This window comes from Rousettus aegyptiacus, unplaced genomic scaffold (genome assembly GCF_014176215.1).
Source record: "Rousettus aegyptiacus isolate mRouAeg1 unplaced genomic scaffold, mRouAeg1.p scaffold_m13_p_2, whole genome shotgun sequence".
Classification (NCBI taxonomy): Eukaryota; Metazoa; Chordata; class Mammalia; order Chiroptera; family Pteropodidae; genus Rousettus; species Rousettus aegyptiacus.
Genome location: NW_023416295.1, coordinates 59,005,581 through 59,018,802, shown reverse-complemented (window position 1 = coordinate 59,018,802; position 13,222 = coordinate 59,005,581). Strand labels below are relative to the sequence as shown.

Sequence of the window (13,222 nt, the reverse complement as noted above, 5' to 3'; positions counted from 1 at the left end):
AAATGATGGCTTGAATTCAACCCTTTCTTAAAACATTTACTGCAATCACTCTGATTCAGGCTACTAGCATTTTTACATGGGTTATTATAATAGCCCCCTCCACTAAACCAGGATCTCAGCCTTAATAGCTTCAGTGATTCTATTAAAATATAAGCCAGATTATTGGATATGTCAGTCTGAAGTGCAGAAGGGAGGTCAGAACTGGAGAGATACATTTGAGCTGGTATTTAAGCCATCAGACAAGATGAGATCATATAGGGAGGTATGTAGATATCAGCCAGTGATCCCAAGAATGAGTCCCAAGCAATCCAGAGTTTAGAAGTTGGAGAGAAAATCAAGAATTCAAGAGAAAGGGAAAATAATAGTGAGGTTGAAGAAGGTGCGAGAAGACCCAAGAAAGAGTTGTGACCCAGAAAGAAAGGAAGAAAGTATTTCAAGAAGAGGAAAGTAATCTACTGTATCAAATGCTGCTGCTAGGTTTAGTAAGGTGAGGACTGATCATTAACAATTCCTTTGCTAAAACCCTCTTTTACTCAGAGTAAAGTCAAAGTCATTACAAAGTGGCTCACCAGGACTTCATGATCCGGCCACCATCTTTCTGATCTACCTGTCTTTCTTTCTGTTCATTCACTTCCCTCCAATCCAGTGGTCGAGTTTACTTTTCCTTATTCAAGCCATGCTAATTCCTCTGCCCAGAATCTTTTTTCCTAGATATCCTCATGGCCTACTCCCTCATTTCCTACTGGTCTCTACTCTAGAGAGGCCTTCCTTAGCATGGCTAAATAAAAGGGCCCCTTCCCCTATCTGAATGGCATTTTCTACTCCTTTCCCTACTTTATTTTCTCTTTAGCATCTATCCCATTTGACATACTTTGTATTTACTTATTTATTTGTTGTCTTCCTCTCCAGAAAATAAGCTTCTCAAAGGGGAGGGCATCATTTGTTTTGTTTCTGTACCCCAGTGCTCGGCTTATATAGTAGTTCCTAACCAAAAATCTGTTGAATGGGCAAATGAACATTATTGAGCATCTGTGTCATAAGTGTAAGGAAGGGCTGGGCATATGTTCTGTCCTTAAAGTGTTTTCATTCTGGTGTAGATTCCCAAGGATTGTTACATATCAGAGTCACCTGGGAAATGTAGGGGAAAGGGCAGATTTTGAGAATTGATTTTATCAGAGTCAGAGTCTTCAGGGGTGAAACCATAGCATTACATTTTTTAAATTCCCTGATAATTTTAATGCAATGTATGTAGTGTACTGCTGGTAGAACTCACTGGTCAAAAATGCTCCCTAACCTTGACCACACCTCTGTCAGATATAACCTTTACTCCCATTTTGTAGTTGAGGAAATTGTCTCAGGGACCAAGTCCCAGTCACAGTTCATACAACTAGTAAATTGTGCCACTGGGATTGAAACCTGTTTTCTGATCCTAGAACATATGCTTTTCCCACCCTGCCCTGTTGCCTCTGCATTGACGGGAATGGTTTATAGCTCTTCAAAGTTTGAGTTTGGGTTTGATCAACTAAAGCTATATACATGGAAAGAAACCCACTTCTGTGCTACTGCCAATCATTTTTACCATATAGAAGGATTGAGGATAATGTGTTCCTGTAAAAATTATGGTTGGAATGATTTGAATATGCAGGAAGATATTTTTGCCAGGAATTCAGGCTGTAGGAGGTAGGAAGGAAGAAGAAAATTCTGTAAACTGGTTGTGTTCGGCCCTCCTGAGGAAACTAGATTTAACTTCAGTTCGGATTTTATGAGCAGATTTATGTACTCAGAAATATTCTCCCATCCCCCTCAACAAAGTAACAGAAATAAAAGACCTAAAGTTATTACTCAGTATCCAAGACATAGGAGTGTTAATGAGGCCTGTGCACAGTCTAGAGAGAACAAAGGAGAGGGGAAAAAAAAAAAAAGAATTAAAGGTTAGAAAGCTGGGCTTTTGAGAAAAGGTTAAAAGCATTGGGATTATTTAACCTGCAAAAGTGAAAAAGGAACAAGGTGATAAATAACTCTCTGTAGATGAATTGTGGTTGTTTTTACGAGTCAATAGTTAATGAGTGACTTGTATACTGAGCATTATACCAAATATTTTAGGGGAATAATAAATAGCTCATAGTTTCAAGGACCTTAAAATCTAATAGAGTGATTGCAACACATATATATCTCAGAAGTATATGTATGTTTTCTAAAATTTAGAGAAAGATCAGAGAGCTGTCACTCAAGACCAAATCCTACCAATTTGGAAGAACCAATTAGGGAGGAAGGTGTCTAGGGGACTTGGGGATTGAGGAGTTGCTAGGATATTTAGAGAATGGGCCACTGCCAAATTGCATTCCACAGGATATAAATTAATATAAGTCAAAAGATGACTACATGGTCAAAAGAGTTTGGAAAATTCTGAGTTAAACAAATGACAGGATTTTCTTTAATGCGGAATTTGGTGGCTTTAAAATGCGTGTGTGCATTGTCAGTTTCTAAAAGGGAACTTATTAGGAGACAGATCCAGCTCTCACTTTTTGGAAGGTCTGGGGCAAAGGGAGACTAGTATTGTCTAGGTTGTATTTTGGAAAATGTTACCATGTTATTTGGTAAGGTAGATTTTTATAGCCTTGAGACAAAACATATATTTCATTGAGAGCCTTTAAAAAGAAGACCACTTAAGCAGATTGAGAGTCTCACAAAAAGAAATTCTTTCAAAATTGATTGCAGTAAGGAGTAAGCAAGAAATGGAGTGACTGAACAAGCTGAGAAACAGCAAATTTAAAACAAATGAAAGTGCTCAACTATGAAAAGGTATCCAGGAAAAATATGGATGTAGGTGAACAGTGTCAGGAATTGGCCAAATGTTGGAAAAAATGCTAAGGACACCATAAATAACTTTTAAAAATGGAAAATAATGCAAATAAGGCCTACCCTAGATTATCGCTTAAGGTGACTGGTACCATAGTTTTGAATGCTGGAGAAAAGGGAGTACTTTTCAACTCATAGTTTAATCCAATTTTTCTTTTTTCTTTTTGGTCAAGGAGAATGAGTTTCAGTGTGAAAAAAAAAGCAAAATAAATATTGGTAAGAGGAAATAGATATTCAAATAGAAGGTTGCTCTAAATGAATTTGTATGCCAGCTCTGAAAAACTATACATTAAGCTACTAAGAATTTGCAGACAGAATTTAACTACTGTTAAGTATTAAAATATTGTGGCAAATAGGAATAGAACCAGAAGACAGAAGGTGGGCAAATTTACTGCCAAATTCTAAAAAGGGAGAGGATAGAAAAATATAGTTTTAAACCTGTAAATCAATGGTCTTAGCATTGATCTTGGACACTTTTCTAGATTATGACATTTTAAGTTTATTTTATCAGCATTTACCAAGAAATGTAGTGATCACAAGAAGCTAATAAGGAACTATTTAAGAAAAATCATTTCAGACATCTCATTTTCTTTTCATAAACTGCAACAAGATTATTAGATCAGAAAAATGTTGTAGACATAATGCGTTTGAATTCTTTAAAGCATTTTATGAAGCCCCATGTGATATATTTTTTTAATTGGTGGATTTGTAATCAGTCAAATAATCACTGTTTGCCTCAGAAGAGGTCTCTGGTAGCAAGTCATGAAGACTCTGTCCTTGATTTGACCTCATCTACCTTGCTTCAGGTGCTTAGATTATAATGTTGATGGCCTGCACCCAATAATAAGAAACTGGAAGGAGATTGAATGTTTGATGACAAATTGAAGCAATGGGTGAAATTTCATTAGGTATAATTTAATAGAGATAAATGACAAACCTCGCATTAGGTAGAAAAACAGCTCAATCTATTCATGATAAATTTGACAAAGCTTAATAGTAGCACATGTGAAAACAAAGTATGTCTTTTGTTAACTATGAATGCATAGCAGTGGGTCATGGCTGCTTTAGATTGTTGAAGCTGATAGTTACTCCTTTCTAGGTACTTGCTAATCCCAAACAAATTGGAAGAATTGCAAAGAGATGGGTTTAATCTCTACATATAGATTTTCAGCAATCGGAGCCATCTTTTTATGGGCTATGTTTAGTGGTATTGATGGGTCACCCTATTAGAGTTCTTCTTTAAATGGAGACCTCATGCTTCCATTTTTGGAATGTCGTACAGAAAATATGGTGTTAGAGAATTGCATTGAGTAACTAGGGGAAAAATCCCCACCCCCTAGCTTTAAAATTCCACAATTTCTTGCTTGATGGAGTATGGATAAATTACATAGGTGACAAAGGGACATGATCGAAGAAGAGCTTGTTCTTAGAGGGAAGCATCAGAGATGCCATTTCCAGGAAATGAATCTTGAATCAGTTTAGTAGATAATGGCTAGGTAAACTTGGTGCAATGAGAAAATACTTTTGTTTATAACTGTATTTGCTGGTATGAGGCGAGTAATCATCCAGTAAAGAATGCCCTTGGTGACTTCACAGAGAGGTTTTATATATACCTTATATATCGCTTGTGTGTGTATCATATAATATATTTTATAATACATTGTATAATATATTTTATGTATATATATTAGCTGAGATAATTTTTAGCATTCCTAATTATATATATGTATGTATATATATCTGGAGAGAGCTATCTTGCTGTTTTGCTATTATATATTTTTTATTTATATTAAAATATATGTATGTACATATGTATAAGAAAAAGAAAAAAACAGGATGGTAATTATCTCAGAAAAAGGGTTGTCTTCCCAAGGAAAAGGAGCAAAGGAACTAGTCACTTACATAAAAGATCCTTTGATGACAAGTATGGGGAATTTAAGACTTATAGTGGTAAGCTTTCCCTAGGATATGCTATATAACAAACAAGCTCAAAATCTCATTGGTTTACTATGACAAGCACTAATTTTTCATGCATATGACATGAAGGCTACTGTTAGCTGTTATGGCTCTTCTCCATATTCTAGATGGCTTCAGACCTCTCTCATTCATAGCCTTCTCATGGCACAGGAGCAAGAGAGACAAAGCAAAGTTGTGCAGTTGCTTTTAAGCTTTTACTTAAAAGTGCCATATATCATGTTCTGTTCACCAAAGTTAATTGCATGTCCAAGCTCATATCAATGGAGTCGAGAAGTATACTTGGCCGGGGGTGTGGGGGGTAGTATATATATACTATACATATGTAAAAAGTAGTAAAGAAATATTTGTGAACAATGTACAGTACAATAGAGTCATTTTATAGGTTCTTAGATTGGAGAATGACGTGATGAAAGCTAAGACAATGTTCTCAGAAATAGTATCAACTGAGGCTGGGGACATGGAAAGCAAGAAGAATAACTAGTCAGGATAGCTTGTTTATTCTCATGACTCTGTAACTTTCACCCAATTATCAATATCCTAGTAACAAAATTTCAGAACAGCTAATCTCATGATGTCTGTCTTGGTACAGTGCGCCCTGTTATATTAGTTCAAGCCCTAGAGACCTTATTCACTTTTAATTGCTTGTCACAAACTATGAGAATTTGGCGCTGTAAATTTTGCTAGTCAATACTGTGGAAGAATATTCAGTAGTAAAAAGAAACAAACTATTAAAACATGCAACATCATGAAAAAATCTCAGAATCATCATGCTATGTGAAAGCAGTTAAACAAAAGACTACCTACTATATGAACTCTTTCACATTAAATTCTGCAAAAGGCAAAACTCTGGTAACAAAAAGCTGATCAGTTGTTGCCTGGGAGTAGAGTCTGGGGAAGAGATGAATTGCAAATGGGCAGAAGAAAGCTTTTTAGGGGGTTGAAATGTTCTATATTATGATCATGGTAGAGAATATGTCAAACTATGTACCTACTAAAATAGGTGAATTTTATTGAATATAATTACACTTCAATAAAACTGTAAGAAACAAAAGATTATGCTGGATGAGTGAGGATGAGCTTCTTTTTAGAAAACCAAAAGAAAAAAATAACTCTTTCCATAAATCTTTGAACTTTTGTGTGTGTCTGTTTTAGGAAGAACTTGAAACGGCCAAGAAGTTCCTATATTATGAAATGGGCTATAAATCTCGATCGGAACAGTTAACAGATCGCTCTGAAATTAGCCTACTGCCTTCAGACATCGACAGGTACTTCTAATAACTTTCTATATCTCTTTTTTTCTTCACTTATGTAAGTGTGTTTTTCCATTATTCACTGTTGTATTCCAGGTACAAGAAGAGATTTCATAAGTTTGATGCAGACCAAAAGGGCTTTATTACCATTGTTGATGTTCAGCGTGTGTTAGAGGTAATAATTTTTTGGTTCAATATCTTTGATGCAAAAGAATGTAGAGATTATGTTAGATATTTTTGTCATGACTTTCTATAGGTATTATTTCTCTTTTAATTTTCATATGGTTGGTAACATTGATAAAATATTTGCATAAATTTAACTAAACTTTATTATTTTGTGCTTTTCTTTTATTTAGAGTATCAATGTCCAAATGGATGAATATACACTACATGAAATTCTGAATGAAGTGGATTTGAACAAAAATGGACAAGTTGAGCTCAATGAATTTTTGCAGGTGAGTTGTAGTGAAAGAAAACAAGTGTATTTGCTTTTTACCTTTTGATTGTCAGTGGTGTTCAAGAATAGATTTTTAAGAACACACAGTTGTCACTTCATTCTTAAAAGTGGAGAGCTTGAAGCCAGCAAAGATTGATGTGTCTGCCCTTGAGGATAAGGCTTTCTGTTGTATATGATTGTTTTATTTTTTCTTTTCATAAGATACATTCTGTTGTGTTGGACAATTTAGATGAAGTCCAAGTTCATTATGGCTTAAAGGGCTGAATAAGAAGTATATTTTTTAAAGAAGTAAGTCACAGAGTAACACTGCTGGACCATTCTTTACTTGCTTCAGAAGAGGCAACACAATATTTCTAATGTAGAAAGTAATTTTTTTTTTTTTTTATGAAAAAGGTTTTAAAAAATTGTAGTGGTTTTCATTTGAGAATCACATTCACTTGAGAACCTGACATGTACTTATTATATTCTTACATTATAAAGAATCTGAAAAACAAAATAAAGAAAATACGCATTTTGAGGTCAAGACCATATACTCTCAAGCATTTCTATTTTCAATATTTTACTTACCCAAGGTTCAATTCTTTAATCATAACCATGAAAGAAATACGTTTTGTTACTTTGACTTCAAACTGGATGCTATATATTATTCCTTAAAAGTTCCTTAAAAGAGAGAAATTCTGCAAACCCCACATTATTTGTAGCTGTCCACGGGACTCTGATCATATGAAGAATGTATTGGTTTCCAAGCAGCCAGGTTTTTTCTGTAGTGCTTCTTGGGCAGGTATTTCAAATGAATGCCAGATCTTGCTTGCACCATGGCAATGATGAATGCTGAACATGAAATAAATTAATGCTGGGGATTTTGGTCAATGTCAGCCCTTTCTTCACTGTGTCAAGTTAAACAAACAAGATCAAGGCAAAGGAAATGGTAATTGTCTCTCTGGAGATGAGCTGCAGATAAGAGCATTGTTGAATCTAAATGCAGAAAATTTTCACAGGTTGTGTCCAGCATTACAAAAAAGAATGTTTAGTTCTTTAGCTTACCGTTTAACTAAGTGCACATTTTAAATTGAGTTTAAAATTTATGCTTGAGAATTAGAAACCATTTAATACATTTTATTTTCATCTAGTTTTTTCCTGAAAATATTTTATTGTCTGTCTCAGGATTTCAGAAAACTTTTCTTTAAAGAAATAGCTTATGTTTCATTTCATGTGTTTTGTAAATAAACAATAGCATTTCGAGTTGGGAGACCTGAAGTTTTAGAAACAATAAGAATCTAATTTTATAGATATGATATGTGGTTTGGGTTTTAAGTAATTTTTTGAGTGCACAGAGTTAAAAAAATAATTTAAACCATCTGCAGGTTGTCTTGTACAGTTTTTAATAATTGAGTATTTCTTTCTTGTCCAATTCTAAATGAAAGAGACTATTCATACTTCTACTAAGTACAAATACACAGTGTAATTTTCAGCTTTAAAAAATGCTGACCATATTTCTCATGAAATATATTCACACCCAAATGTTATTTTTTTCTTGTAATATGGTTTCAAGATACATGTGATGTTTAAAGAAAACTCTGAATTTTTAAAGGTTGATACATAAAATAGTATTTATGGGTAAAGAAAAAATTCTAGCTCTATCAGTTTTGTTAGCTCTGATAAAGTTTGAAGGTCTTCATGGAATCAGAGACAAACAGGAAACAAAAATTGTTCTGTCTTCAGATGTCACTATTCTTTATGTTAACATTGCTCATCAGATGCAAAGTATGTTTTCATATATACAATATTTTAATACAATATTTTCCTCTTCTGAAGATTAAGAGCCCATGTTTATCTCATTAAACACCCTTTTGAATATAGGTATGATTTTCCAGTAATCCTCATGAAAGGATCACTGTAGATATTGCATGGTGACTTTATTTTTAGGTATAGACTCTAATGGCACTTCTGCATATAGGGGTCCATCTCTAATAAGCAATAGCTTGTGAAACAGCTTTTAATAAGGTCATGAAATTCTGATCCAGCACCTTGGCAGATGCCTCTGACTCTTGTTCAGAGCCATTCTTAAGAAATGTATCTCTGTAGGCTAAAAAGTAAAACCCTATAAATATTTTGAGAATTTGTGTATGTGTATATTATTTTCTCATGAATAGCGACATCAGTTCTTTTTAAAATAAATAAATAAATAAGATTAGGGGAGCAATATTGAGAAAAGCAAACAGTTAAAACCATATCAACTTGAAAAGACAAAAAAAAAAAAAATCTCCATGCTCATAATTGCAAAGTGTCTTCCAGATTAAAGGCCTTTGCCCGCTTACAGCATGTAATTTCAAGACTAATTCTGATTTTATCCATTGGATAAAAATGAATTAGCTAAAATCTGGGCTATGGAGTGCTTTTAATTCTTAAGGTAGATCTCTGGGTCCATTTTCAAGGACTTAAATGTAAATTACTTTATCAAGTCTTTAAGGAATTTGGATTTAGGGGACTTGAAGTTGTCAAGTACAGTAACATTAAAAAGAGTCGTTAAATGTAGGTCATGATTTGTCTTTGTTCAATCCCTGAGATTCATTTTTAAGATTTTTAAATGGAACTGAAGATCCAATATTTGAATTGCTCAAAAAAAGTATGTGCCCTGAGCACATTAAGAAGGGCAAAAAAACGATGCATTTGATTTGCATTTAAATGCAGGCTGATTTGCTAGATGGGTGTAGTTTATGCAACAGTGGTGAAATACCTACCCCTTCTCCCCTTTTTGAAATGTTCAAAAATGTACTCTTCTTATTTGAGCTGTAGTACCTGCTATGGCTTTTGATGGAGCACTTAATTACCTCTGCCTATGGCAAAGGTAACCATTAAAATGCCATGAAGAAGAGGAGTAATCTGTGGCATATTTTCTCTTTAAGCTGATGAGTGCTATTCAAAAAGGAAGGGTGTCTGGAAGCCGGCTGGCAATATTAATGAAAACGGCAGAAGAGAACCTGGACAGAAGAGTTCCCATTCCCGTGGACCGAAGTTGTGGAGGATTGTGAGTGCGAGCAGTTAATCCTCAGCCAGCAAACATAGGAACAACAAATCATCACGTAACAACAGAGATGACTTACAACACTTCAAAATAGTGGATATGGATAGCTGCTTTTTTTAACACTGGGAAGCATTCCAAAGCTTTAGGATGCTGATTTATGCCCTTTATTTGTATTTGCCATTCAATCTAGCTTCCAAAAAGTGTATTTTATCTTTTTCTCATTTTTGATGCACCCTGACCAAATGTTTTGTATCTATTTTGTGACCTGTTAGACTGGGCGTGCTCCCTTTTTGTGTGTTTATTCACATTCTAATTCCATTGTCGAGGCAGAATATTTGGGCTGAAATCTATAAAAGAAGCTTGAAAAATTTAATGACATACACAAAGCTCTGGACATGAAGCTTGCAGATAGTATTTGTTCTTAAAAGAAATTGAACGGGGAGCAGCGTATTAAAACGATAGTTTCTGGAGACCTCTTAGCCAGCCCCTTCTTCCTCCAGCTTGTCTGCCTTCTTCATCTAAATAGTATTGTACAATTTTATATCTAGAGCATGATTGGCAAAACTGGAGAGGGAAGAAAAAATTTAGATCTGGTTACAGGAGCAAGTCTCAAAAAGAAACTCTAAAAGCTTCTAGAATCACAGGTATAAGATAAGGATGGCATTGACATTTGCTGGGCGTTGCAGTGATAGTTTCATCTCAGAAATTCCTTTTTTGTTCCCCCCAGTCACTGCTGGTTTTTCTTTGACTATTATAGTTGCCAGGAAGATTCTTGCTTTTCTTACTTTAAACCCAGTATTTCAGTGGTAAGTAATGGGATGAGACTAAATTTCTCAAATTTTTACAGTAGTAATAGATTTAAGGATTAAAAACCTATGCTTATATCTCTATGTATGATAGCACAATTTTTAATCCCCAAATCCTGAATCTTAGGATAGGTGATATTGTCAAACATGGCCTACTTTGCTTAGTTTCTTGCATCATTCTGGGGGTAGTATTTGTAAACAGATCATAATAAAGATAAGCTTTTATTAATAAGAAATAGTCTTTAGGTAACTTTATTTATAATTATTTATAAAAAGGCACAGCACTGCAATATTCGAGGTGTTTTTTTTTTTTTTTTTTTTTTTTTTTTTTTTTTTTTTTTTTTTTTGGTTGCTTAAAGCTTCTCTCATTCTGTACTCAGTAAGTTTTCGGTCAGCCAAAAAGAAAAAGTTGAAAAAAATAAAACCACACATAACATGCATAACACAAAACAGAGACCAATCAGTCTTTATTGAATTTAACAAATAAGGTATTGAATTTAAAGGGCCAATTTGGCATGCTTTTGTAATATTTTGGTGGTATTTGAGCCAATCATTTGAATATTTATTTATTCATTGTGCTTTCTCTTGTGAAGTTAACTACCTACTTTTTGTTTCTTAAGATCAGGTTGTGCGCATGATAGGAAATCTAATCCTTTATTTAATGTCAGGTTTTGATTGCACAGACTTAGTTTTTTAAACTGGTACATAAAACCCTTTTGTGCTATTATTCCTATTTATGTCAACATTGTGGAATATCTTAATGCCTCATTCTAGTGGAGTATGAGCCCATATGTCGTAATAGAACACTGGAAATTCACTCACCTAAGCCTCCACCCTCACCTCTGAAACAAACACTTAAGGTAGTATCTTAACTCATTTTGTTTTTAGAGGATGTTTAGACTTGCCACTTCCTAAAAGAAAACCTAAAACAAAGCAAGCGTTGCTTCCAGGTACTACTGTGAACGTTTTCTTTCAAGGTGTGAATTTTTTTACACTAGCTTTTATATTATTTTTTTAAATAATGGAAGTATGTGGCTTTATAATTTAGTGTTATCTAACAAGACAATAAATTTCACTGTTTAGCATCCAGTGAATACTTAATAGGTAGAACTGTCCTTTAAAACACTGCAGATGATGTATCACAATATTATACATTTGTGCTCTCTCTCTCTCTTTTTTTTTTTTCTAGTTAGATGAAGATAAGGATGACTTGTATCCACCCTGAATCCATTACAGTAGGGACCGGGCTTTGTAACCTGACCGGCCTGGGCACAGCTGTATTTGTAACACAGGCCTTGTTTGTGCACACTTTTCCGTGAGTGAAGTTCCTTTAAGGACAACGAAAAGCACACTTTTTTTCTTTTGAGCATATCTGCTTTTGCTTAAAATTTGCTAATTCTAAAACATTCGCTCCTTCACCAATCCCAGAGACTTGTCTTGGAAATGAGCTGGTTCCAAGTCTTTACTGTGAATAAAGCATCCCCGCATTTTTGTATAAGTTCTTAATTAACTCTGTACTGCTTCTTTACCTGATTTCAAAAAAGGAGAAATGTAGGGATAAGCTCTTTCAAAACCTATTTCAAATGCAAAAGAATTTTTTTTTTATTTTCATATAAATGTGATGTTAGATGACTCTGTTGGGGGTGGAGGTGGGGCATGCAGAGGTTGTCTTTTATCATCAAGTGATTTCTTTCAAGAGCCTTTAAGGGGATCCAGGTGAAGGAATCCCCATCTGTGGTGGAGAGCTGGATGTTCCTTTAAATAGCCCCTACGACAGTCATAACAGTAGTGATAATGCTGTATTATTTGTTAAGCCAAGGTTGCCTGCCTCATATCCATCATGCTGTTTGTAATATTCTTGCTTTTAATTAGTTTGTACTGAGTCTAACTTTAGGATTTACACTATTAAATGCATGCTCTCTATTCTGCTTTAGTTTCTAGCTTTTTTTTTTCTTGCTCTTTTTCAAATTTGTAGCTTACTCTTTTATACAACGAAAATTTCATTCTGACTTTTACTAAACATACTGTAAGAATGATCATTGATCTTATTTCCTTTTTTATGTATTTGTAGAGATTTTGGGTGTATGAATATAATAATGTTGATGTCAACAACGCAATGACTTGCACTGTTTTTACATTATGTCAATGCTTTTTAGGGAATAAAAAAGCCCTACTGTATTTTTAAAGAATATCAAGTATAACTAGAGTACTAGAGTGGATGTACACACTGCATGTTTTCATATGTGGCACTTTTATGTATCCTGTTGGGTTATTGTTCTAGATTGAACTGTTGAATACTATATTTGAGGCTGGGTTGTCATTTTTATAACTGTCTTGGTGTTTTATCGCCATTATTTATTACTTTTGATACACAGAATGAGCTGCATGCATTTATAGAGCAATAAGAGGATGTATTTAATGTGCCTTGTTTTTAACTGAATAAGAACCGAAAGCATGAATCAATAAAACTGATTAAAATGGTCCATTTGCTGGCATTTTGATGTTACTTGCAGTCAGAGAAATAACTTTGATTACTGTTGAAGTTTAAAAAAAAGTTTGAAAATATTTTCACAAACTGTGTTTTTAATGGCACTTATGCATTAATTCCTTTAGCTTGATATTTTGTAATTTGATCTCAAAAGTGAATCTCTGCATAGACAGATGTAATTTTATGAGACTGCCAGGATTATTTGTATTAATTTGTTGCTGGAGCCTTTAGGGCATGACTTCTATATTTGTGCAATCCTATTCTAAAATTACATTCATCCTATTACAACTCAGCTGAATTCTTTCTTCCTTTTTCTTTTTTTTCTTTCTCTTTTTTTTTTTTTTTTGTCAGCCAGAGCCT

At 34.1% G+C, this 13,222-nt stretch overlaps 1 protein-coding gene across 7 annotated transcripts in view; it reads left to right on the top strand.

The window, feature by feature from the left end:
* The window catches only part of GPD2 (glycerol-3-phosphate dehydrogenase 2), a 123,908-nt gene extending 111,049 nt beyond the window's left edge, over positions 1–12,859 (top strand). For 5 of the 7 annotated variants that reach the window (XM_016150100.2, XM_016150099.2, XM_036237979.1 and 2 more), the window contains 4 exons: positions 5,989–6,101; positions 6,183–6,261; positions 6,443–6,541; positions 9,450–12,859. In XM_016150100.2, coding sequence (XP_016005586.1) covers positions 5,989–6,101; positions 6,183–6,261; positions 6,443–6,541; positions 9,450–9,575 — 417 coding nt within the window. In that variant the 3' untranslated portion in view covers positions 9,576–12,859. The remainder of the gene's footprint in view (positions 1–5,988; positions 6,102–6,182; positions 6,262–6,442; positions 6,542–9,449) is intronic. The other 2 variants (XM_016150103.2, XM_016150102.2) reach the window with 2 other exon arrangements.
* The last annotated feature ends 363 nt before the right edge of the window (positions 12,860–13,222 follow it).